The 26,801-nt window shown below is 42.7% G+C and overlaps 2 protein-coding genes across 15 annotated transcripts in view; one reads left to right on the top strand and one right to left on the bottom strand.

The window, feature by feature from the left end:
• The window catches only part of HERC3 (HECT and RLD domain containing E3 ubiquitin protein ligase 3), a 136,693-nt gene that overhangs the window by 32,196 nt on the left and 77,696 nt on the right, over nucleotides 1-26,801 (bottom strand). For 11 of the 14 annotated variants that reach the window (XR_003434958.1, XM_027116891.1, XM_027116880.1 and 8 more), the window contains 7 exons: nucleotides 23,053-23,076; nucleotides 22,872-22,961; nucleotides 21,516-21,686; nucleotides 19,469-19,612; nucleotides 18,161-18,327; nucleotides 14,707-14,773; nucleotides 12,926-13,008 (listed from right to left, as the gene is read on the bottom strand). Coding sequence is in view for 12 of the 14 variants with exons in the window: in XM_027116891.1 (XP_026972692.1) it covers nucleotides 12,926-13,008; nucleotides 14,707-14,773; nucleotides 18,161-18,327; nucleotides 19,469-19,612; nucleotides 21,516-21,686; nucleotides 22,872-22,961; nucleotides 23,053-23,076 (746 nt within the window). In the remaining 2 variants the exon portion in view is untranslated. Of the gene's footprint in view, nucleotides 1-12,925; nucleotides 13,009-14,706; nucleotides 14,774-18,160; nucleotides 18,328-18,626; nucleotides 19,613-21,145; nucleotides 21,387-21,515; nucleotides 21,687-22,871; nucleotides 22,962-23,052; nucleotides 23,077-26,801 lie in introns of those variants that run through there. The other 3 variants (XM_027116886.1, XR_003434959.1, XM_027116892.1) reach the window with 3 other exon arrangements.
• Nucleotides 1,084-3,176, top strand: NAP1L5 (nucleosome assembly protein 1 like 5). Its single transcript, XM_027116907.1, has one exon. It carries the CDS (start codon nucleotides 1,385-1,387, stop codon nucleotides 1,925-1,927), a length of 543 nt encoding a protein of 180 aa, XP_026972708.1. The 5' UTR covers nucleotides 1,084-1,384; the 3' UTR covers nucleotides 1,928-3,176.

The following is a 26,801-nucleotide window of genomic DNA, read 5'->3' as shown; positions in this document are numbered from 1 at the left end:
AAGTGCTTTACATATTAACTCATATCCGCAAGAACCAAAAGACGGCACCAAATGTACTTAGGAAGTAATTTCCTTACAGTCACAGGTTTTATGGAAAAGCTTCAGCAAGTCCCAGTATAACTGATGAAGGAAAAGCATTTGTATCAGTCATGCCGAATTTGAAACCATTTCTGAAGAACCCCGGTAAAGATCGTTTGCGTTCCATACCTAAAACTATGTGCCCTTATCCTTATTCAAGAAGCTATCGTTCTGATTTAATAAATGAGGAACTAAAGTCTCTACTCACGTGGCTAGTAGAGAACAAGAGTTCGGTATTTAATAGCTTTTCTTCATGTTCTCATACACGAATCACCAGTAAGAGCCATAGCACAGGTGCTGAACGTGCCTCGGGGACAATGCCTGTGCGTGCGTGAGTGTGCCAGCGCGTCCCCAAGGAACGGCAGTCCTAAACACATGCTTCAGGCCCGGGAAGGCAGGGGGCCCTCGGCCTGGGCCTCAGGGCTTACACGGTCTTGCTTTCTGTGGCCCTCCTGCCGCTTCAGTCCGAGGACCCTTCGAGAACATTCCAGGATAACGTAGTGCCGAGATTCCCTATCCAAACGCCTCCAAAGCTGCTTCCAGGGTCCGTCTAGCTGAGAGAAGACCCTGCCACCAGTATATATGCTGCTAGGCTGGGAAAGGGCCAAAAGGGGCTGTTGGGGTGGGGGGGGCAGGGGTGATGGGGGGCATGTAAACTGCACTATTCCCGCCCCCATCATCCCACGCACCCAGGTCATCAAGGGGGTGGGACGGAGCCCGCTCTCCCCGCGCCTCCACTTCCCGGAAAAGAAGTCAGTGAAATCTCAGGTGCTTAAAGACGGCTCCCCAAGAGTAAGACAGAGACTCCCTGCCAACGGCAGGGCAACGGCAGCCCAACGCCAGCTAAGGGGAGATGCAGACAAACGCCAAGCCAGGCGCACTGGCGGATGGAGATGAAGCCCTGGGCGGGCTAGAGGAGCACGACGGCCAAGGCTGAGCCCTTCCCCGCGGCGGATCCCCGCGGCCAGCCGCAGCCCCGCTCTACTGTGGGGGGAGGCGTGCGCAGGCGGACGGGCAGGGTCGCTAAGAAACGGGTCCGGACGTCGTCCGCAGTGCGGGGAGACGGCAGCGCAGCATCGGCGGTCGGGTGGCTGGTGCGGGTCGAGGGCCCGACCATCAGCTGATTCTGGCGAGCCAGTCAAGCGCCCGCGGGGGCAAAGGGCGGGGCCGCGCCAACGTCCCCGCCGCGGCCGACGTCAGTGCCGCTTGCCGCTTGCCGCTTGCCGCTTGCCGCAGGATCGCCGGGGCGCAGCTCGCGGGCAGCTCTCCGCGGGAGCCACCGAGACCTCTGCGCTGCTCCGCGAACATGGCCGACTCGGAGAACCAGGGCCCCGCGGAGCCGAGCCAGGCGGCGGCGGCGGCGGCGGCAGCGGCGGCGGAGGAGGAGGTAATGGCGGAAGGCGGTGCGCAGGGGGGAGATTCTGACAGCGCGTCCGGCGACTCCGACGGCGCGGTCGGTCAGACGGCTGAGGAGCCCCAGACGCCTGCAGAGAATGCACCGAAGCCTAGAAATGACTTTATCGAGAGCCTGCCTAACTCGGTGAGATGCCGAGTCCTGGCCCTCAAAAAGCTGCAGAAGCGGTGCGATAAGATAGAAGCCAAATTTGATAAGGAATTCCAGGCTCTGGAGAAGAAGTATAACGACATCTATAAGCCCTTACTCGCTAAGATCCAGGAGCTCACCGGTGAGATGGAGGGGTGTGCGTGGACCTTAGAGAGTGACGACGAGGAGTTGGAGGATGAAGAGTACGAGGAGGAGGAGGAGGGAGAGCCTGCGGTGGAGGCGGCGGCTGCTGCCGCCAGAGATGAGGGTCCCCACTCTGCAGTGTCTGACGACGCCCAGAAATAAGCGGGGGCAGAGATTGCAGAGGAGAATGACGACGCAGATTCAAAACCCCGATTTTTTTTTTCTTTTACACATCGGTGGACTTGAAAAGGCTCAGGTTTTGGACCAAAGTACAATGTGAATCAATTCTGACATTCCTAGAATCATATTAAATCGACGCAATCAGGTTCTGGCCAGCCCGTTTCCAATCTGAACACCAATATACCAAAAGGTGTTGTAAACGAGTTAAATTTAAAATGGCTTTTTCATGATCTCTTCTGCGAGGGCTGGAGTTGAGACTTCCTAAGGGTGTCAAGTAGATGTGAAGTAAAGAACGTCACTTTGCAACCCTTTGATCACACTGTCATCACACTACGCACAGAACACCCAAGCCGAGACCGAACATGTTCTCAATGCCTAATTCTTCAATTTCTTTAGTCTTGCATTTTTCCAGCTCAGAAGCATCAGAACCCAAGAAAAATCTCATCTTTAAGACTGCTTTCATAACCCAGACATCAGCTTTATACTTCAGAGAAGCGTGATGGGATGGAGGAAGCCCGTGCCGGAGATCATGACAGTACTGTTAATGAGGCCCAGAAAACTGCCACTTCAAATTCTAAAGACTGTACTGAATATTTGGTTCTGAGAAGGAGGGTGTATAACCTGTACACTATTGTCAACATATGTGTTTATTATTTACAGTCTCGTGTTTATGTGTTTCCCTGGTAGTGTCTATTTACAAAGGTGTTAAAAAAAAACAATGTTTAAGTATTGATCCCTTTATCTAGCATTTTAGAAATATTAATTTACTTGAAAAGATGTAGAATCTAGTAAATTCTGTAAAGCATGTGTATCCAGTGTCATGTTGGATCCTTGTGATGTCTTTTTGTCTTGTAGCTTTTAGAATGTAGCTGTGAAAATTATCAGAACTCTTCACGGAAGCTGATGTGTGGAAAAAATACATACTTGAAGAACCAATCCAACTGTGTGTCCCCATCCCCAGCTCAAAAGTAGAAAGGGTTTAAGTTTGCTTGTGTTAGCTGTGCCTTCCTTATTTTGCTATGTAAATGTGACATATTAAATATAAAATGGTGCATAATCAAATTTTTCTGCTTGAGAACAGACTGTCATACAGTAAAGGATTTTTAGGAGGACACATTTAATGTAAAGACTCTTAGCTTCTTTGTGGGTTTTGAATTGTGTGATCTGTAAAGAAATTTAAGCATAACGTTGTTTACCACTGTGGTGTTAATAAAACAGTATTTTCAAAAAACAAAAGGACTCATACCCTGAATGCCTGGAATCAAATCCCAGCTCTGCCTCCTATTAGCAATGAATCTTGGGCAATTACGTTAATCTGTGTTCAGTTGCTCCTCATCTATAAAAGGGGATAGTAAGTCCCTTCCTCACAGGTTATTATGAAGAACAAGCTAGTTAATTTACATAAATCCCACAGACCAGTGTCTGACCCGAAGGGTTCAAGATATTTTAGCTATTATTATTATGGTTATTATTATTATATAAAAGATAAAGATGATGATTTGAAATTCAATCCTCCTAAATTACGAAAGAAGAAAAAATACATATTATATTCCTAAGTTCATGATATTACTGTTAAAGTGGCCTTTAATTCATAAACACAGGTAGTTCAATAAACTGTCTTGTTTTGTTTTCCTCAGTATAAAAATCCGGTTTTGATTTCTTCCCAGAAAGGACAAAAGACTTTAATGTGACATTATGCATATATTAAAAAGTCTATTTCAGCTTTATATTTGGGCATTCTAAATGAAGTATAAAACTGAGGACCCCCCAAAATTTTAAACACAGACGTGTTTTCTTCCATTTCCCTTAAGGGTTAAAATTAGAAGCAAAATTAGACTGCTTTACCTTAGGGAACGGAAGGAAGCTCTGACCTGTTGCTAATGGCAATAGTTGAGTGAAACCTTAATGTATTATTAATCTTCCTTAGGGCCAGGACAACAAAAAGAGAAAATCAAAATAATGTATTACATAAGTCAATGATTATCTTAACCATGATTATCTGAAATAGAAGGGAAAAAATCTAAAAAAATTCAATATTCATTTCTTATCCCTAGGAGTAAGAGACTGTCATTTAATATTTTTCTAGGTCCCACAAAAAAGCAAAACTGAATGAAACAAATAAAGTGTGTAGTTAGTGGGGGGAAAAAAATTTTTTTTTCAGCCATGTGATTACTATACATAGAAAACCCAAGAGAATCAACTGAAAGCTATCACATTCACAAATTTGAGGAATAGGACATATAAATATATAAAAACCAATAACTATTTCTAGGCACTACTAATGATAAAAATATATGCAAAGAGCTCTCTTTCACAGTATAAATAAACGAAAATATTTATAAAAACCTCTAATAAAAATGTATATAACCAATGAAAAAAAAACAGCATCACAAAGAAATGTAAAAGAGGCCTTCCCAAATTAACTTTTAATTTATTACACTTCAAATCAAAACCCAAACTGGATCTGGAACCATATAATTACCCTAATCTTCACCTGTAAGAATAGGAAAACAATTAAGATTTTTACCTTAGACCAGACACAAAAAAAATTTTTTTAATTGAAGAAAATATATTATTAAGTATCAATTACTAGACAGGGAAAGGTTACATTTAGAATGATTTAAGACCAAAAGAAATAATCGACAGGCACGACAACACAAAAATTAAGAAGTTTTAGAGATTTAAACAGACTCCACATTTTTAAAAGTAAACAGCAAACTAGGAATAAAATCTGCAATAAATACAAATGGCAAAGGGTTAATAGTCTTAATATAACAAAGAGTTGATACAAATGATATGAAAATCATTTCCTCTTAATAGAGAAAAACGTAAAGGACATCAGCAGACGACTTTAAAAAAGGGAAATACTGCAATCCTGTTTGGGGCAGCAAGACATGTCCTGAAAGGGCAATACTAAGTGGACCAGGCCTCCAGCAAGGTCTGGAGGATATGCAGGCCGAGCTGTGTGCTCTGGCCAGCAATCTTTCACTTATGGTAAGACTTTAGCTGTGGGGTTTTCTAGCTGCCAGTCATACCACTGTTGGTTACTTTTCCCAGGATAAGGCACATAATGTGCCCTTCACAATGTCAAACAATTTCCACCATTTTCCTAACTGGGTTGACCTTTCCCCTCTGTTTCCTGCACTGCTTATTTGATAGTTCCTCAGGCAGACATAAATCTTGTGTGTTAACATGTAGCAGGATACCCTCCCTTGAAGGCAGGTCAAACGCTCTCACTCATAAACCTTTTTTCATCCATTAGAGGCCCAAATTAGTAAGCAATGCACAAAGTAACTGGCAGAAAGAAAGGCAACTGTGCATTACACATTCAACTCAGTCTCTAAGAGCATTATGCAGAAGACTGCAGCACGCCCACGCTCCCTGCCCGAGCACATCACAGCAGCTCTCCGAGAGTTTACAATTAAGTGTACACAGACGCATTTGCATGTGCACACACGTAGACACAAACACGTTTTTTTTACTGGGGTGGAATTCACAAAACATAGCCATTTTAAATGAACAATTCAGTGGCATTTAATACATTAATAATGCTGGGCAATGACGACTTCTATCTCATTCACTTTTTTTAAACAAAAATATTTTAGAGGTAAACATCAGTAAAAAAGATCAATGCTGGGCAGAATATGTCAAGTAGCCTATGCATGGAAGAAATACAAATTTTACAAGTGAGGTCAAGTTTCTTATTAAATTAGATTAGATTAAAAAAAAAAGAACACTCAGTATTTGTAAGGATTCGATGAAATGGGTACTTCTCATACATTGACGATAATGTATAAGCTGGTATAATTCATTAGCAAAATCAATTTAGTAAAAATATCAACAAATTCAAGATGATCTACACTAATTCAATTTCACCCTTGGGACCTTACCATTAAAAGGAAATTTAAAAACAAACAAAGCTTTATACATAAGATGACTGATACAGTGTTATTAAAAATGGAAGGGGAAGAGAAAGAAAAAAAGGGAAAGAAAAAAAAAAAGAACACAGAAACAAGCCAGATATCCAAAAGGGAAAGAATAGAAAATACACATTTACACAGCAGGCTGTGCAGCCATTATTAAGGGTGTTCATGAGGGCTTTATAATAACATTATATATATAAGCACCGTCTCAGCCTAAGTTTAAAAATTCAGACATACACTTTTATACATACATTGTATGTCTTTAACTATGCCAACTTTGTTTTTAAAAAAATTGCATAGTCTGCCTGAAACGAAAACGGCAAACTCTTCGAAGTCATTTATCTTCTAGGGATGAGGGGACCTGGGGACTCTGGAGCCCTGGTCTTGGCCCTCTAAGTGGCAGTGTCAGTCAAACAGAATGGCTCTGAATCCTGGCTCTGGTGTTTGAACACTGGACTTCAGGCTGTGTAACCTTGAACAAGTGACTTTTGTCTCTCTCTGCCTCAGTTCCTTCAACTGTAAAGTGGGGAGGACGGCATGGGAAGGACTCAGAATAATGCCTGACACAAGGGAAGCACTCGAGAAACGTTACTGGCATTTTAATTATCTGCTATTCCTATAACAGCCCAGTGCGAGTACCACGCAGATCTTAACGATTACACCTCTCACAGACTATCTCAAGAGATCAAGGTGGGAGGAAGACGCAAGAGGGAGGAGATATGGGGATATATGTATATGTATAGCTGATTCACTTTGCTATAAAGCAGAAACTAACATACCACTGTAAAGCAATTATACTCCAATAAAGACGATAAAAAAAAAGAGATCAAGTGAAGTCTTTCATTAGTCCTAACTTCAGTAGATCTTTAGGCGCTAGAAAGATTTGTCATGTGTGGGTTTTATTCTCAGGTTCTATGGAATCTAGGTGCCCTTTGGAGCACTTACCTTAAGCCTGGCATTTCCTTTTCACTATTCCCTCTCCCCACCCCTTTTTTAATATGGAAGAAATGGGGGAAGATATTGATTGCATTTGATTTGATTAAATTGAGTTAAACTGGGGGAAATCTAGAATGATATGTAGGGTTTTTTAATTAATGGTAGTAACACCATGCCACAGAGTGTGAGAACTACTTAACCACAAATAGTCATGTAATGCAGTATTATTCAGATGTGACTGCCAGTTGTTCCAAGATGTAGCTAAGATGTGGCCACCAGCAATCACCCATGGATGTTCTCTTACCTGGATGCTTATAATTCAATTGTCTGTCTGCAGCTCTTGTCCAAGGAAAGAAAGCAATTTTAAGTCCAAATGGAATGTAATAAATTATGGATACAGAATTGGTACCCTTCTGACACTTCCCTCCAGGGCAGTGGTGACAGCAAATACCTTACTGTTAACAGAAACAGCTTCAATGCCAGCAGTATCTGTATACACAACACTCAAGTTAAAAATCCAGCAGGTGTTATTCTTTTGGTTCTTTCATTTAATTTTCTTAGACTAATCTATGAAATACCCAAAAAGGACCCCCGGTGATGAGGTTATGGCATATAAGAGTCAAAAGGAAATAACAGCTGCAATGATTAATCTTTTAGCGTCGTATACAAGCTTTCATACCGGGATCTCAACATGCTTTAATGTTAAGATTTCTGCTTTTTGCAACATTAAAGATAAAGGAAAAAAACATCTGCTTGTCTTCTTCTGGCTGTCCCTAACTCTGACAGCAATACTATGTAATGAGGCAGTAACCACACTAGGTTCTCAGAAGCCTTCCCAACAGGTAACTGTGTCAGCAAGACCGGGGTCTGCTCCTGTCACCGAGTACAGAGTCACGGACAACAGTGCCTAAAGCAGTGGGTGAGCTCCCCACCGTGTGTTCGATGAGTGCTAGCAACACAGAAAAGCCGAAACCCAAACTTGCACCGAACACAGAAGCCATTCCACGTTTAAATTTCAAGCATCGCGTACTGGCAATAAAAACAAGAACCCCCCTCTGCCTGGCAATATTTAAAACGACAGCACATTTTACTGAACAAAGATTCGAAAACTTTTTTAGAAAGAGAGAAGCTATTTTTTAGAAAGTCATGGTAACATAACAATGGAGTTTTGTAATACAAGTAAAAGAATAATGTAAGTTCCCTTATTACTCCCTTGAAATTATGTACTGTCTTTCTTTTAAGGAACCTGTATGTCATCAGACCATCCTTATGAAAACTGTCTTGTAGAAGCAGCCCTGAGGTCAATTAGGGACAAATAACTGCATAGACAGAGAAAAGGAACCCACATGGCTGTAAACAAAAGCACGCTCTCCACACTGATTCTGAGGACCCCGCATGGGATCAGCAATGTCCAGGAGTGCATATGTGTCAGTGTATGGTCAGGACATTCAAGATGGCTGTTCTCTTGCTCGCTGTACATCCCCTGCTCTACCTGTGCCTGCTTCACCTAGACCTACTCACATGACTGACCTTCCTACATACTTGCCCCAGGCCCTAACTAAATGACCGTTCTAATTTGAGATGAGAACATCTCCGCGAAGATAGATAGCTTATCAAAGGGGTGTTGAGGGGCATGCCCGTCTACTGGTTTCCCTGATAACTGAGAGCCAACCTGACGTTCATTCCCCCTATAACTGGTAACCTCCTCCATCCCCCCGGTAGCAAAGACTGCCACCACATCCTGCCTGACCTCGGAGGCACACAGTGGGATGTCGCTCCAAAACCTTGCTTCAGACATGTAAGATCTCCCATCCAGTAAACCACTGATGTCTCTGTTCCTGACTCCAGGCTCTTTCTTCGGTCTTAAGGCTGGGCAAGTACAGAGCTTGTAGGACTGTGGGGTGCAGCCCAAGAGTCAGCAACAAATATAAATAATGGAGAAGGAAAAAAAGAAGACGAAGAAAGAAAGTGTGCCACGGACCCACATCTATCATGCAACTCCTTTGCTCACAAACTTTACAGAGCACCTTTCCCTTTTTATCATATCCTCATCTCTACTTTCTAGTATCCAAATCTTAGGAGTCCTCCCAACAGCTCTAATCCCATATCCATCCTCCCAGATGCATCTGTCCACGTGGATTTCTCTGATCCCCTTCCGATCCAATTAATCAATTTTGTCTTCATACTTCATTTACGGTTACATATGAGAACAGCTTATCACCCTAAACAAACTGTGGTCTCCTTCAGTGTTCCTGCACAAACTATCTCTCAACTATTAAGTGAATTCAGTCGCTGATTCAAAGAAACACCTACTGAATAAGGAGAGACAGTGAGAGAGAGAGAGAAGCAGAGAGACAGAAAGAGAAAAACTCAGACCCGGAAAGAGAGAGAGCAAAAAAGGCAGAGACAAAAAGTACTCCAAGAGCAATAATTTTATAAAGATATGAAAAAGAAAAGTCCCAACAACTGCCTCTTCCGAAGACTACATCACAAATCACCCATGCCCACACGACATCGCTCTTGGCCCCACCCGGTGTATCTAACACACAGCGCATTAGGATGACTCACCAGAATGTGAAGAAATTCTGAATATGCCCCTCCTCAGGCTGCTTGCCCAGCCCACTGTTAGCTCCTAACAAATGATGCACACACTGTCGTGTCTGAAATCTGCCGCAAAAGCTCAGACATCCTGTGAAAGACTAAAGGCTGTAGATGTATCTACGTACACACATACATACATATGTAATAAAGCAATCATCAAAACCAGGAGGGAAGAGAAATCACCTGGACCCACAAAGCCACTTTATGAGCTGCCATAAATTCCCCAATGCTAAAAACAGTATCAAGGACTTCCCTGGTGGCGCAGTGGCTGAGACTCCGCGCTCCCAAGGCAGGGAGCCCGGGTTCGATCCCTGGTCAGGGAACTAGATCCCACATGCGGCAACTAAGAGTTCACATGCCGCAACCAAAGATCCCGCATGCCTCAACTAAAGATCCCACATGCTGCCGCGAAGATCCCACGTGCCGCAACGAGGACCCATCGCAGCCAAATAATAAATATTAAAAAATGAAAACGAAATAAAATAAAAACATTATCAGACTCTACGGAATAATGAGACTGTTCTTATTAAACAAATCATTTGCTGTTAACAAAAATACCAACATTATGTAGATAAAGAAAGGACAGTGCTTTCAGCTCCAAAAGATTCCTATTAAGTTAGAGGTTCGATTGAAACACCTACTTGAGACAAGACTAGCCTCTACATTAGATTCCCAGAGTCAAGATAATTTCATCATCTGAAGCCATTCTGTTGGGTACTTAGCAACTTCTGGATTATTTTACTTAATTCTGGTATTAGAGCTCACACTTGCCCCAAAGCTGAGGCTTCCTGGATAGGCTGGAAGGTTTACATGACAAAAAAGATTACTGAATGTTACATTAGACCACTTGGGCTTCTAGCTATCTTTAAAAGCATAAAAGGATGGAAGAAGAGGCCTGTCAGTTTTTCTATCATTCCTGTTTTCCAAAGGGAAAACTTATGGGAGGAAGCCAATATACATCACTTGGACAGAGTGAATTTCATAGGCTCTCTGTTCGCATCTTTGCAACTATTTACAGTAAGAAGCCAACTAGCACCCAGAGTGACTTAGCTTTAATTTCCCAACATGCTTGAAACAGCACACAACTTCTCTTCATCTGTAACTTCTTCCACAGCTTCAACGAACCCTTGCCTCCAGAAGGCTTCCCTCGCTCACAACCCTCCCAAGTGGAGACTGCCACTCCCTCGTCTTTCCTCACCCCTACTGCTTCTTTAAAACAAGAAGTTGTGTCTCTAGCTAATGTGCTAATGGTCCCTAAATCCTCATCTCAAGAGTCTACTTTCTATTCGAATACACACAACTCACCTAAGAACATACATTTTCCCTGTCCTCGTTTTTATTTATTTCACCACTTTTTTCCTTGTGTAGGCAACCTCAAGTTCACTGGTCATGAAGACTGGCATAAGTAAACAAATAAACTACTGATATAAGACTTCTCTTCTAATACAACAAACTAGTGAATATAACAAAAAAGAAGCGGACTCACAGACATAGAGAACAAACTATGGTTACCTGTCGGGGGGAGGGGCAACATAGGGGGTGGGAAGTGGGAGGTACAAACTACCTGGTGTAAGATAGGTTCAAGGGTGTACTGTACAATATGGGAATACAGCCAATATTTTGTAATAATTGTAAATGGAAAGTAACCTTTAAAGACTGTATTAAAATTTTAAATGCAAAAAAGAAAAAGAAAACATCCTACTTAAAAAAAAAAACTATGAATTGATTTTAAAAAAAGACCTCTCCTGATGATAGACATAAATTTTCAGCTCTAAACAAAATCACCTAGGTATCACACAGACATGTCAAAATCAACACATACAAAATAGAACTCTTTCCCCTCCACCCTGTGCTACAGATTGTGTTTCCTGTTGGTCAGCTCTCCAAATTAGAAGCCTCAGAGCTGTTATCAATACGTGCCTCTCGGGACGTCCCCTGGTGGCGCAGTGGTTAAGAATCTGCCTGCCAATGCAGGGGACAAGGGTGTTCAAGCCCTGGTCCGGGAAGATCCCACATGCCGTGGAGCGACTAAGCACGTGCGCCACAACTACTGAGCCTGCGCTCTAGAGCCCACGAGCCACAACTACTGAGCCCACGAGCCACAACTACTGAGCCCGCGTGCCTAGAGCCCATGCTCCGCAACAAGAAGCCACTGCAGTGAGAAGCCCGCGCTCTGCGACAAAGAGTAGCCCCCGCTCGTCGCAACTAGAGAAAGCCCATGTGCAGCAACAAAGACCCAACGCAGCCATAAGTAAATAAATAAATAGATTTAAAAAAAAATACATGACTCTCTAGTACCATCTGTATATAATGCGACACTAGCTCCTGCTGATTACATAAACACGTAGCCAGCTCCGTATCCCTGCTAGCTTCACTTTGGCCCTTACCACCCTGCCCTTGAGCTACCTCAACAGCCTCGTAACGGGCCTCTCCGCACGTGGCTGACTTCCATATGGCCACCAGTCATCACTCAAAAAGAGATCAACCATGTCCCGCTGCAAACCCATTCCAGGTCTTGACAAGCTCCACCCCAATACCACTGCACCCACCCTCCATCCGCACCCTAAGCCCCGCCCCACAAATACTCCTCATTCTCTGGCATGTGTTAAATTGGAGAGTCTGACTCATATTATTCCCTGTGTCTAAAATGTTTTCCCTCTTCAGTGTCTGGTCAGAGTGTTATGGCCTCTCCTCCTGGTTCCCTGGCGCTTGGCGTATCACTTTCCTATCACATGCACCATAATCTGCTGCAATCATTCATTACACTGCCCCTTCCCAGTTAGTCTTGAGGATAAAAGTTACTTATTTCCTATACTCAGCAACATGCCTGGCGTACAGCAGACACTCAGTGCTTGTAAACTGAATTGATTAATATGCAGATGGCCAACAACCTCACTCATAATTTAATTCAAAAGCAAACAAAATTGAATTTTTTCCTCCTCCAAAGGGATAACACAGAGAAAACCATCCTGAAAAATCAGATATACTTGGATTAATTTTCATGAGGCAGAAAGAATTTAATTTAAAACCTGTATGACAAATTCTTCAGCAGTAAAACCACAATAATCGTAAGCATCTGTACGGCATTCGCTCATTCAACACAGTTTTGGGAGCATTTTTATGCCACTCACTCTGCTGGATACTGGAAACTTTGTGCTAAATGCTGGGAGTTCATTCATTCCAAAATGTTCTCCTATAAATTATCTCACTTTAGTCTCACAACCATTCCATGAGGGAGGCAAGACAGTCATTATAACCCCCATTTGACAGATGAGAAACTGAGATCAGAGAGTTTACGTGATTTGCTCAGGGTCAAAGCCAGTAAGACAGAGATGAAGAACTACAACAGTTATCTCCTGAACCCAGGTCTGCTGCTTCCTCTACTATTAAACCCCTGAAGTTGCCTTAGCACCCTTACTCCCTCTGAAGAAGGGATGAAAATTTAACTTCAGTCTTGGTCTTAAAAGGAAAAGTACAGAGAAATGAAGTAACGTGTGCACGGTCCAGGGTCAGGACTAACCTGTTCTCCTTGCACACAGCCACTCTGTCTCCCCCAGGTATCAGCTTCTTCTGTTCAATCACGCCATAGCTTTCTCGACAAATCTATATTTAAGGGGGGAAGAAAGAAACATTTCAATTCTGTTGACCACTTATCTTTCTAGACCCCAAATGACTGAGAGAAGCTTTAGGAACAAATGTAGCTTAATGACTACTTATTACCACAGAACATTCTCAGGAGCAGAAAGGGAACCTGAGTCAGAGAACACTGGCACCTTAAAAGGTATCTTTTTATTTTCCTTCATTACTGTTTTTTTTTTAACATCTTTATTGGAGTATAATTGCTTTACAATGTTGTGTTAGTTTCTGCTGTATAACAAAGTGAATCAGCTATACATATACCTATATCCCCATATCCCCTCCCTCTTGCGTCTCCCTCCCACCCTCCCTACCCCACCCCTCTAGCTGGTCACAAAGCACCGAGCTGATCTCCCTGTGCTATGCAGCTGCTTCCCACTAGCTAGCTATTTTACGTTTGGTAGAGTATATATGCCAAGACATGGAGTTCCCAATAAATGCAATCAAAGAGAAAATGATATGAACTCTAGAAATTATATGTATAGGAGTAAAGAGGAATAATGCTTCAGTAATTTTCTTAATTGTATAGATTAATCATTCATTCATTTATTCAACACATTTACTGAACTCCTGTAACATTCAAGACACTCTACCATATGGCCCACCAATTCTACTCCTGAGTATATATCTGAAAAAAACAAAAACAGTAATTTGAAAAAATACATGCACCCCAATATTTACAGCAACATTATTTACAATAGCCAAGATATGGAAGCAACCTAAGTGTCCATCAGCAGATGAATGGGTAAATAAGATGTGACACATGTACACAATGGAATACTACTCAGCCATAAAAAAGAAGGAAATTGTGCCATTTGTAGCAACATGGATGAACTTGGAGGGTTTTATGCTAAATGAAATAAGTCAGACTGAGAAAGACAAATACTGTACGATGTCACTTGTATATAGAATCTAAAAAACACAACAAACTAGTAAATATAACGAAAGAGAAGCAGACTCACAGATTAGAGAACAAACTAGTGGTTACCAGTGGGGAGAGGGAAGGGGGTAGGGACAGTATAGTGGTAGGGGACTAAGGTGTACAAACTATTAGGTATAAAATAAGCTACAAAGACATACTGTACAACATGAAGAATATAGCAAATATTTTATAATAACTATAAATGGAGTATAACCTTTAAAAATTGTGAATCACTATATTGTACACCTGTAACTGATATAATATTGTACAGCAACTATAATTTGATTTTAAAAAAGACACTAAAGGGACTTCCCTGGTGGTGCAGTTGCTAAGAATCTGCCTGCCAATGCAAGGAACACAGGTTCAAGCCCTGGTCCGGGAAGATCCCACATGCTGCGGAGCAGCTAAGCCCGTGTGCCACAACTACTTGAGCCCATGTGCCTATAAGCCCGTGCTCCGCAACAAGAGAAGCCACCGCGATGAGAAGCCTGCGCACCGCAACGAAGAGTGGCCCCCGCTCGCCACAGCTAGAGAAAGCCCGCACACAGCAACGAAGACCCAATGCAGCCAATAAACAAAATTTTAAAAATAAAAATAAAAAAAGACACTATGACTACAATAATTTGGTTCAGAGAAGTCTCTGAATTTGTTCTTTGATTTGGACAAAAATTAATGTTAATTGTGACTTGTAAGCATGATGAAAGAGACAGCTACAATCATGAGTAAACTGTGGAAATCCTTACCGTGAAGTTGAGGCAGAAAGTCTCCTCAATATCTTCCCCAGGGTAATCTAAAAGTTCTTGAAGACTCCTGATCACAGATTGACAGAGAAAGGAAATGAGGCAAATCAGACATGGCAATAGTGTTTCTATCTCAGTCACATGCCCACCAGACTGTCTGCAAGGAAACGATATAAAAGAAGATTCTAGAATGAACATAAATCCAGACTGACAGAAAATCATGTTAACTGCATCTTGAAAAGAAATACGGCAGTTGACTTGTAAGACACTCATTAATCATTCTCTGTTCCTACTGACAAATCTTACTGAATTTATGGAGAAATTCTGATGGAATCATATCTGACACATGTGTTAACTCTGGTATTCCTCAGAAGTAGATACATGAGGAGATGGTCTTGCAGCAGTCCTACACACTTGCTTTACCCACAGGCATTAGCAGAAAAATCCTCTTACCATAAAAAAAAGCAAGCTACTAAGTCACTGTATCCACTTAGGAATCTTAATGGCTCACTTGTCAATGCAAGGGGCTCTGTATGGTAAAGGACCGCCATATTAAAGAACACCGGAACGTGTTTCTGCCAACAATGATCATATCGTATACTCTCACGAGAATACGTTCTCATTACTAGACCTCATTCACACTTTCTTCTTTAGTGATCGCGGAGTCTGGCAGTTCCAGAAAGAAAAAAATTGCCCAGAAAGAAAATTCTTAGCGTGGAATTTAAATCTGTTTCCAGTTAACCAGCCAAGAAGATTACTTGAAATGTATCACTCTCAGCCAGGTTGGCAAAGAAAATAGCACACATTTCTGTCACTCTCAGTTACCAAAAAAAGCAACCCCGCCTGGGTCTCCTCTGTCATTTTTTTATATTCCTTCTAAATTTTCTTTTCCTCTCTCTGTGCACCCTCTCCCCACATCCTTTATGATTTCTCTGTATTGGTGTCCTGTACTGGTGGTGTGACAGTCTCATTTCCAGAGGGCGCCTTAGAGACCATCCTTCCTCTATCGCCATCTTAAAATCAGTATTCTTTCTCCATAAAAAAGGGATGTTCCGGGCTTCCCTGGTGGCGCAGTGGTTGAGAGTCTGCCTGCCGATGCAGGAGACACGGGTTCGTGCCCCAGTCTGGGAGGATCCCACATGCTGTGGAGTGGCGGGGTCCGTGGGCCACGGCCGCTGAGTCTGCGCGTCCGGAGCCTGTGCTCCGCAATGGGAGAGGCCACAGCAGTGAGAGGCCCACGTGCCGCAAAAAAAAAAAAAAAAAAAAAAAAAAAAAAAGGGATGTTCCTTCCTGTTGAAGTCAAAAGAACTGTACTGTTTAGAGAAAGTCACAGATATGGTGTCTTTTTATATACTTCGCCTTATGCGAAGAGAAACTCAGAATAAAATCAATTCAGAGGAACTCAGAATAAAAGGAGTTTTTAAGAGCCAGAAAAGAATAAAAACACGGTTCCACTACGCTGGAAAATCGTCTGGAGGTTCCTCAAAAGGCTAAACACAGAGTTACCATTTGCCCTAGCAATTCCACTCCCAGGTACATACCCAAGAAAAATGAAAACTTACATCAACACAAAAAGTCTGTAAGAATATCCACAGCAGCACTATTAGTAACAGCCAGAAGGTAGGAGAAAGCCAGACGTCCATCAACTGATGAATGGATGAACAAAATGTGGCATATATCCACATAACGAAATATGAGTTGGCAGTAAAAAGAAATAAAATACTGATACAAGCTGCAACCTAGATGAACCTTGAAAACGCGCTGTGTGAAAGAAGCCAGTCACAAAAAAGCACACGTGGTACGATTCTGTTTATGTGACATATCCAGAAGAGGCCATCAATAGAGACAGAGAGTAGCTCAGTGGTTGCTCAGGGCTTGGGGACGAGGAAGTTGGGGATGTCGCCTGAGGAGTCCCAGGTTTCTTTCTCAGGTGATGAAAATATTCTAAAATTGATTGTAATAAAGGCTGTACAACTCTGAATATACTAAAAGTCACTGAATTATATACTTTAGCTGGGTGAATTGTGTGGTATGCAAATTACATCTCAAACTACTTTCTTAAAAAGGCTCTGTGGGCTTCCCTGGTGACGCAGTGGTTGAGAGTCCGTCTGCCGATGCAGGGGACGCGGGTTCGTGCCCCGGTCTGGGAAGATCCCACATGCTGTGGAGTGGCTGGGCCCGTGAGCCATGGCCGCTGAGTCTGCACGTCCGGAGCCTGTGCTCCACAACGGGAGAGGCCACAGCAGTGAGAGGCCCGAGAACCGCAAAAAAAAAAAAAAAAAAAGGCTCTGTGACATAACAGAAAATGCATATATTGGTCTCTGTGCCCAGTTCCTGGCACAGGGCTCCCAAAACCCTAAGTGATGAGAGGGTTAGCAGCATCTTTTGTTCTAATGGGGTGATTCTGGGTGGGCTCCTGGGCGGGGGCTGGTCACCCGAAGGACCCAGCCGTGATCTTCAGCTCCACGCCCCCCATTCTCCAGAGAGAGGAGAGGGGCTGGAAATGAAGGTCATAATTGATCACCCCGTAAGGAAGCCTCCTTAAAATCCCAACAGTAGGGGGTTCAGGGAGCTTCCAGGTTGGTGAACACATCCACACACGGGGAGGGTAGTGCACCCCAACTCCATGGGGTCAGAAGCTCCTACTACACTCAGGACCCCTCCAGGCCTCACCCTCTGTATCTCTTCAACTGGCCGTTCATCTGTATCCTTCATCGTAAACCCTGAATAACCTGGTAAACCTAAGTGTTTCCCTGAATTCTCCGGGCCGCTCTAGGAAATTAATCGGACCCGAGGAGGGGTCACGAGAACCTCTGATTTGTAACCGATCAGACAGCAGTTGTGGGTAACCCGGGGACCTACTGCTTGCGAGTGGCACCCGAAGTGGGTGAGAGTCGTCCAGAGGGACCGAGCACTGAGCTTGTGGGATCCAGTGCCATCTCTAGGTAGACGGTGTCAGAACTGAGGTGAATCGTAGGACACCAGCTGGCGTCGTGGAGAATCACTTGGTGGTAGGGGGAAACCGCCACACGTTTGGTGACCAGAAGTGCTGTGAGTGTGGCTGCGGTGTGATAGTCAAGGTGACACAGAAGAGAGAAACACAGAAGGACAGGGAGACCTGTAGGTTTTTGCAAAATACAGACTCCCTTTTCAATACTTTCTCCCCTGTACTTATGGACCATGACAAAGCTCGAAGTCCTAATTTTTGTTCAGGATAAGAAAAGCAGACAGCTGGATTCCTGGGCAGCTACGACTTCCCTTTTCCCCTTTCTCCTTCTGCCCCTAGAGTGACACAGGCACTGCTTCAAGCCAGGAGCTGTGGAGCCACATCTTAAGACAAAGCATACACAGCACAGTCTAATGATAAACTCTTAACTGGTACACGTGGTGTTGTCAACCTTTGGTCCCAGCGCCAGAGCAGTTCTCCACACCAGGCTCCCGTCTTCCAGCTCCGTACCTTCCTTCCGTGGGTGACAGCTCCTTCAAGTCTTCCAGGCCAGGCTTCACGTTCAGTAGCTTCTTATAGAGAGCCAGCGGGAAGTGCAGGTCCACCACGGTGGAGTTGTAGATGGCGAGTCCACAGGTTATGCCAATCAAGTGAAACCAGTTGTGCTCTACAAAACACTTTCACCACATGCGCAAATGTGTTAAAAAGAAAAGCAGGGACTTCCCCGGTGGGCCAGTGGTTAAGAATCCGCCTTGCAATGCAGGGGACGTGGGTTTGGTCCGTGGTAGGGGAACTAAGATCCCACATGCCACAGGGCAACTAAGCCCGCGTGCCGCGACTACAGAGCCCACGTGCTCTGGAGCCCACACGCCGCAACTAAGACCCGACACAGCCAAAAGTAAATAAATAAACATTTGAAAAGAAAAAAGAAAAGAAAAGCAGTGTTTGCAGCCCTCAAAACAATCTGCCATTTACCTTAAAATATTTTCAGTACGAAAGAATGAAGATCTCGTTAATATTTAGTTACCTTCTGAAGCAGACAAGTACCCCTAACAAAATTCAGCTGTCGCCCAAAGATGCAATGCTGTAAGTTAAGCGTTTACAGCTCATCCGTGATACAGAGCACAGCTTACCCTCGTTTAGAGCAATGCTGTCCAACAGAACTTTCTGCAAGGATGGAAACATTCTATTCTGTGCTGTCCCAGATGGCAGCCACTAACTACGTGTGTCTACTGAGGACTTGAACGGTGGTTAGTACAACTGAGGGAATGACTTTAGTATTACTTAATTTTAATTAAATAAAATTTAAACTTAAATAGCCACAGGAAGCTAATGGCTGCCTTTCAAGACAGTGCGGATCTAGGGAGAAAACTCTGGTAGAAAAAGAGCTAACCTATAGTCTGCTTGAAATGAGAATGCCTTTTAAAACTTAACTCTCCAACTGAATTTTCAAAAAGTGTGAGTATGTGTATATCTGTACGAGTATTCATACACGTACTATCACTGTTATTAAAATAAAATATATTTGACAACTACTTTTCATATGTCATAAAACCAATTTCTTTATCATCCCCTACTCTTTCTACCCTCCGAGGATTACAAAACTTGGAGCTTACCTACTAGAAATGGAAATGCGGCTAATGGGTGACAAAACACACTATGACGTCTTAGCAACGGGTGAAACATGAAGACGGGAAACATGATGATAATCATGTTAAATGATTACCTCTGTTGTGCTCCCCTCTGTAAACACCAGAAGGCTAGGGATCTGACAGTTTAATTCAATTCATCTGTTGAAAGGTGGCGTCACTAACTTACCGTATCTGAAAACCACAAGAGATTTGAATCCTGATAGTAGGTAAACATTCCATAGATGGGATTCAACAATTCTTTTAATAGTAAAAGAAAGAACTCCTTTGTGACACCACCAGCATCCACTGCTTCTTCACCATCAAAAATGACCTTGAAATAATGAAAGCAGAATTAGCATTTCAGGGAAATCACTAGCATTTTATGTTTGTTTTTTTGTGGTTGTTTTGTTTTTTTTTTAGCAAATTATTTCCAAAGTCAGGACAAAGAAAGGAAGATGTAACAGAGGATACACTGACGCAACGAAAACTGCAAAGTGTATCTGCTGATTATTAACAAGTCACTTAGAAACACACAAAACTTTCCCAGGCACTTCGTGGGATGCAGAGAAAGTCAGAAGTTTACCATATGTCCACAGGGAGTTTACCATATGTCCACAGGAAGTTTACCATATGTCCACAGGGAGTTTACCGTATGTCCACAGGGAGTTTACCATATGTCCACAGGAAGTTTACCGTATGTCCACAGGGAGTTTACCACTGGGGCAGGGAGGCAAACATAAAAGAACCAATTCGAGAATACATTTTATTTTCAAAGAGTCAGATACACTGAGAGGTAAATGTTCTGGCACGTAGAGAAGAGCAGTGACTAACTTGAATAAAGGAAGAAATCTCTCTCAGCGGGGTTCTTGAACTAACTGATGCATACGAAAGGGAGGAGAGCATTCCGAGCAGACACAGCCCTGGGCTCTGTGAGGGGCTATAGAGAGACCCATCACAACAACAGCTACAGCAAACCAAAGGACGAGATTTACTGAGAGTCTTCTACGTGCCAGCCAGCACTTAAACTCTATTAACCTAATCCTCAGAACAGTCTTACGCACTGGAATTACTATTACCATCCCCATTTTACTGGTAAGGGCTCAGGTACAGAACTAAAAACAGCATTTAAGAAAGCTTATCCTGGGAACTTCCCTGGTGGTCCAGTGGTTAAGACTCCGCGCTTCCAACGCTGGGGCCACGGATTTGATCAGGGGACAGGGAACTAAGATCCCGCGTGCTGCATGGTACAGCCAAAAAGAAAAAAAAACAGCAAGCTTATCCCCGTGCCTGTGGTCAAGGTTGCCTAGAGCAGGAGAGTAAAGGTCTCCGATTATACGGATGCCAGCAGAAGACTTCAACATGCTACCAAGCAAGAACTGTCCCACCTGAACTACTGATGGAAAACAAGGGGCAAAGAAAGTACCCTCTCTTTGCAATATCAGAAACCTAACCCAGAAGTTCTAGGGAGAACTCCCAGGCAGACTGATGGGACTGATACTACGTACTGGAAATTTTTAAAAGGGTGACAGTATCACGGAGACCATCAGTTTCTTGCCTATTACATTTCAGAAGCTGGAGTTTACAACAGGATTGGAAATAGAGTTAGGAAAGTCTTCTGAAGGGAAAGGGAAATCACTTAAAACTTCACTAATTCACTAAATATTTACCGACCAGCTACTGCGTACCAAGCATTGTGCTAAGCCCCGGGAATACACTAAGCGGTGACACAAACGTGCCTCATCTATGAGGAAAGGCAATTTCTTAATTTAATCATTTCCAAGTACTGAGAGGGCCTATCCTAACAGGCCACCAGCTGCCCAGACAATTTCACTACCTTTCCGTTCTCTTTTTTTTTTTTTTTTACCTTCTTTCTCTCTTAAATCTTTGACATCCAAAGCTTCCTAGATGCTGGCTTGGTGGTTTTACCTAGATGAAGCTTTAGCAGTGCTGCTGCTCGCTTGGTTTTGGTAGAGCTGGAGCAGGTAAACCGAAGAGAGCAGACAAAAAAGGCCCTACATTCCCCTCACGTAATCCACTGGCATTTTTATCTGATGTCACGTTGAGATGTTCTCTTTGGTGACTGGACAGAAGGAAGTGAGTAAATTCTTGTAACATGAATGAAAGAAAGAATGAACGGCTGTACTCCACGATTTTAATAAGATCTCTGCTGCTTCATCAACACTGCGTAAAGAAGACCCAGGAAGGGATTCAGAGGTATATACGGAAGGACTCACTCTGAGAGGCTTTTTCAGATCAATATCAGAATGAATGCTCAGCTCTCTCAGGGCGTCTCCAACAAGGCTGCTCCTGCGAACATGAAGGACCAGGAAGGGGCTTCTGGCCAGCAGAGGCTCCAAGGTGAGAAGCATGAAGACGTTCTGCAGGTTGGCCCCATTGACCGCCACCTGGAACAGCACATCCGAGAGCACAGTTACCACTCAGAGCGCACCTGTGAGTGGGGACAGCAGCCAGCCCTGCCTTTGGACCGGGGGTAGGTCAGGGCCAGGCTGACTGCAGCTCCATTTTGGTCTTTATTTTCCTCCTAACTTTTCCAGTAGATTTTCTCAGTTACTCATGTTTACAAAACACACAAATCTTTCTAATCTGAGCCCAAAGAGATTAACTGAAACACTTTATGTAAACCATATGACCCATAACTCATTCCAGGAAAATAATTTAGACTAAGCTGATGAAGACTGAAATACTACCTTCGTAGAAGAAAGTGATGACGGACAGTGGGTAGAAACTATGAGTTTCAAAGTGGCAGGAAAAGAAGCCTAACAGCCCCTTGCTAAAAATGGTGTTTATTCTTTGAAAAATGTCCATTTTCTCCGGAAAACCTTTAAATTGTCAATATCATGGATATATCACTGTGAAAACATATATATATATAGAGAGAGAGATACAGATAAGAGCTAGAGAGAGACAGACAGATGGGGAAAGGGAGAGGGAGATGAATGAAGTTATATATCCACCAACAATGGCAACTGGTAGATTTGGATTGCTAATTCACAATGTCTTTGTAGGCCTGTCAAAACCAATTATATTTTACAATAAAAATGGGTGTCTAAAATAAATTAAACAAATCTCTGTAACTTGAGTTTTCGCTCAATGAAGAACTGCCAAGCTCCATTTAATTATCTATCAGGGGTCAGCAAACAACGGCCCAAGGACCGAATCCAGCCTGCTGCCGGCTTTTGTACAGCTCTTGAGCTAACAGGAGTTTTTACGTTTTTAAATAGTTTTTAAAAAATCAGAAGAAAAATATTTCACTACATGTGAAAATTATATAAAATTCAAATTTCATGCTACGACAGAGCTGAATAACTGAGACAACTGTATGGCCCACAAAGACACGTATTTACTATGTGGCCCTTTATGAAGACACCTGCCACCCCCGTTTATGTAGATGTGCGTTCACGTATATGTGTTATATTCAATATAAAATTGCTGAAAATTTTTCTAACAGTTCTAAAAGTTACCATGGAACTTCATCCAAACCAACTTTCTCCCATTAGGAAAAATTACAACTGAATGTATAAGATGAAAGAAACCCATAAGAAGAGAAAGTAAGGTTTAAAATACGTTACCTGCATCTGCAGTTCAGCATCGGTCTGTAACATTTTGGTCTTGGCTTGGGCATCAAAGATGAAAGGGTAGGAACAAAGTGTTACAGCATCCTAGAATAAAACATATTATTAACAGTATTGTAGTATCCCACAGAGAATACTGCTGGAAAAATACATAAATAAATTTGACAGAGTCATTTACCTGCATTATAGATGGTCTAGCCTTCTGTGTAAAGAAAAATAAAGTCTCTTAGTTGGATTACAAAACTTGAACTGTCTACCTCCCACAAATAACAAAACAAAAAACAAAACAGATAACCTATCTGACCATTTGGCCATGGGACTAACACCACTTGAACAGCTGACTGGAGTTCTGATGGAACAGACTAGTTGTTTTGATGAATACAGACTGAGAAGAACACTAAAAACAATTTAAAAAAAATTTTAAAGGACCTTTACAAACCATTTCACTAACCCCATAATTCACAGTATTAATAGAACTCTCATTTATAAGAAATCTAATTCCCAAACAGGAGCTTTGCAAATATGACTTCAGAGGTTAATTTTGTTGGGTAAAGTGGATAATGCAAATTTCATTTGTCAACATGTTAACTCTCCCTTTTATACACACACACACACACACACACACACAGAGTTCCTCTTGGGAGAAACCAAATATTTAGAAAGCTGTCCCTGGAGGGCTTCCCTGGTGGCGCAGTGGTTAAGAATCCACCTGCCAATGCAGAGGACACGGGTTCGAGCCCTGGTCCGGGAAGATCCCACATGCCGTGGAGCAACTAAGCCCGTGCGCCACAACTACCGAGCCTGCGCTCTAGAGCCCGCGAGCCACAACTGAGCCCGCGTGCTACGACCAACCACTGAAGCCCGCGTGCCTGGAGCCCTGCTCCGCAACAAGAGAAGCCACCGCAATGAGAAGCCCGTGCACCACAACGAAGAGTAGCCCCCGCTCGCCGCAACTAGAGAAAGCCCAGGCAGCAACGAAGACCCAACACAGCCAAAAATAAATTAATTAAAAAAAAAAGATATTTAGAAAGCTGTCCCTGACTAGGCACTTAGACCAGTGCGTGGCCTACAGAAGACACTCCATCAATATGTGAATAAATCTGAATAAACTTTTGAGGAGGGGAATAACAATACAGACGTACCTCGTTTCATTGTGCCTCACTTTATCGTGTTTCACAGATACTGCTTTTTTAAACTTTTTTCTACATTATTTATTTATTTTTTATTGGAGTGTAATTGCTTTACAATGTTGTGTTAGTTTCTGCTGTACAGTGAAGTGAATCAGCTATATGTATACCTATATCCCCCCCTCCCTCTTGGACCTCCCTCCCACCCCATCCCACCCCTCTAGGTCATCAGAGCACCGACCTGAGCTCCCTGCTATACAGCAGGTTCCCACTAGCTATCTGTTTTACACATGGTAGTTAGTATATTTATGTCAAACCTAATCTCCCAATTCATCCCGCCCTCCCCCCACTTCCCCACAAATTGAATTTTGTGGCAACCCTGAGTCTCTCAAGACTATGGGCGCCATTTTTCCAACAGCATTTGCTCACTTCATGTCTCTGTGTCACATTTTGGTAATTCTAACAATATTTCAAAGTTTCTCATTCTTATTTGTTATGGTGACCTGTGATCAGTGATCTTTGATGTTACCATTGCAAAAAGATTGCAACTGGCTGAAGGCTAAAATGACAGCTAACATTTTTTAGCAATAAAGTATTTTTTAATTAAGCTTTGTACATTCATTGTTTTTTTAAACATAATACTATTGCACACTTAATAGACTACAGTACAATATAAACATAACTTTTATATGCACTGGGAAACCAAACAATGTGTGTGACTTGCTTTATTGTGATATTTGCTTTAATGCAGTGGTCTGGAACCAAACCCACAATTTCTCCAAGGTATGCCTATAAATAAATACAACCACAAACCCATCTAAGAGGTATGTTAGTTTCACTTATCAGGAGAAAAAAGGAACTCTCCCCTGAAAGGTTTTGTTAAGTTAATGAATAATGTTTGCTACATAACCTAACAGAAAGAAACAAAAAAAATCAACGGTATAGACCATGTTGACCTGTAGCAGTATTTCTCAAACAGAAAACCATGGATTTATTCCCAGAGATCTGAAAGTGCACTATGAATTTTTTAAATTTTGTGGTTTTTTTAATGATATCCTAAACAAAATAAAAACACATTCTGAATGACCTCTTTATAATGATGCGTTACCATATAATCTGCATTTATTTTAACGATTGCACTGGTGCCATGTTATACTGAATTGTCCAAGGTTAATAAGAAAGAAGAAAAGCAGTCTTCCTTTGTAAGTGATGCATTTGTGCCCAGGAAAAGACCACTGCAGTCCCGGCTCCCTGCATGAATGAAGGTTTAATAGCCGCTGAAAGGACAAAAGAGAGCTGAGTCATCCCTGGGTGTATAGAACAAGCTGCAGAACTCAAGTCCCCAGGCCTGGCAGCCCGCAGTCCTGATCACAATGCAAGTGGGGTCTGGCTTCAGTAACGCATTTGCTCATCACGTTAAATCCATGAGGCCAATTTGTGTTTTACTGATTTGAGAGTTTTGTTAACATCTAATCTGTAAATGCGCTTTGGTTGTATAACATTTAAATGCTACGTGAATAAGAAGTGTATATCTACCTCCTTTCGTATTTGTGTATATTTCAATGAAATCATTGAAAAGCAGTTTTAATTAAAATTCCCCTTGTTTATTCTTTAGAAACACGTTCCTTCAGGGATCTTGGAACATTTCCCTAGCCTGAGAAACACTCATCAGAGAAAGGATTCCAGTCCAGGGAGACAAGGTATGGAAGCCTGCACACAGAACCCAGAGGGACTTGATTCATTCTCATGCCTACTTCTCTGATTACTTTGAATTTTGGGATTGAAATCACTAAAATAAACACACACACACCATAAAACAGCACTAGGTACCTACAACGGGTACCAGTATCTCTTGGGATAAGTGTGTTGGGAAAGTGTGTTTAAAACTGGTGCCAATATTCAGAATTTTCTAACCTCCCTCTCAGAAGAGATTTTATTCTAAGCATTATTTGCCTATTCTCAAGGCGAAAGAAGACCTTTACCATGTGTGTTGCTCTCTATAGCAAGATAAAGTTTTGAACACTTCAGATTAAAAGTGACTGCGGGGGAAGCGAAAACAGTTACTAGAAAAACAGTGGTTGGCTTTACAGCATTGGCAGTATGCAGTCGGCCCTCCTTATCCACGGTTCCACATCTGGAGATTCAACCAACCTCAGGTGGAAAATATGCAGGGAAAAAAAAGACAATTCCAGAAGGTTCCAGAAATCAAAACTTGAACTTGCCACACACCGGCAACTATTTACATAGCATTTACACTGTATTATGTAGTATAAGTAATCGAGAGATGATTTAAAGTCTATGGCAGGATGTGCTTAGGTTATATGCAACTAATACAACATTTTATATGAGGGACTTGAGCATGGTATGGGGATGAGGGATCCTGGAACCAATCCGCTGTTGATACTGAGGGACAACTATAGCTAGTATTTTTACTTTTTTATAAATTTATTTATTATTTATTTATTTGTTATTTTTGGCTGCGTTGGGTCTTCGTTGCTGCGCGCGGGCTCTCCCTAGTTGCGGTGAGCAGGGCCTACACTTCGTTGCAGTGTGCAGGCTTCTCATTGCAGTGGCTTCTCTTGTTGTGGAGCACGGGCTCTAGGCACGCAGGCTTCAGTAGTTGCGGCTCGTGGGCTCAGTAGTTGTGGCTCATGGGCTCAGTAGTTGCGGCACACAGACCCTAGAGCATGCAGGTGTCAGTAGTTGTGGCATGTGGGCTCAGTAGTTGTGGCTCACGGGCCCTAGAGCATAGGCTCGGTAGTTGTGGTGCACAGGCTTAGTTGCTCCGCAGCATGTGGGA

The sequence above is a fragment of the Aethalodelphis obliquidens genome, unplaced genomic scaffold (assembly GCF_003676395.1).
Source record: "Aethalodelphis obliquidens isolate GAN/ISIS:26980383/991018 unplaced genomic scaffold, ASM367639v1 scaffold17, whole genome shotgun sequence".
NCBI classification, from domain to species: domain Eukaryota; kingdom Metazoa; phylum Chordata; class Mammalia; order Artiodactyla; family Delphinidae; genus Aethalodelphis; species Aethalodelphis obliquidens.
Note: the sequence above shows the minus strand (reverse complement) of the source record. Positions and strands in the feature narration are given on the sequence as shown.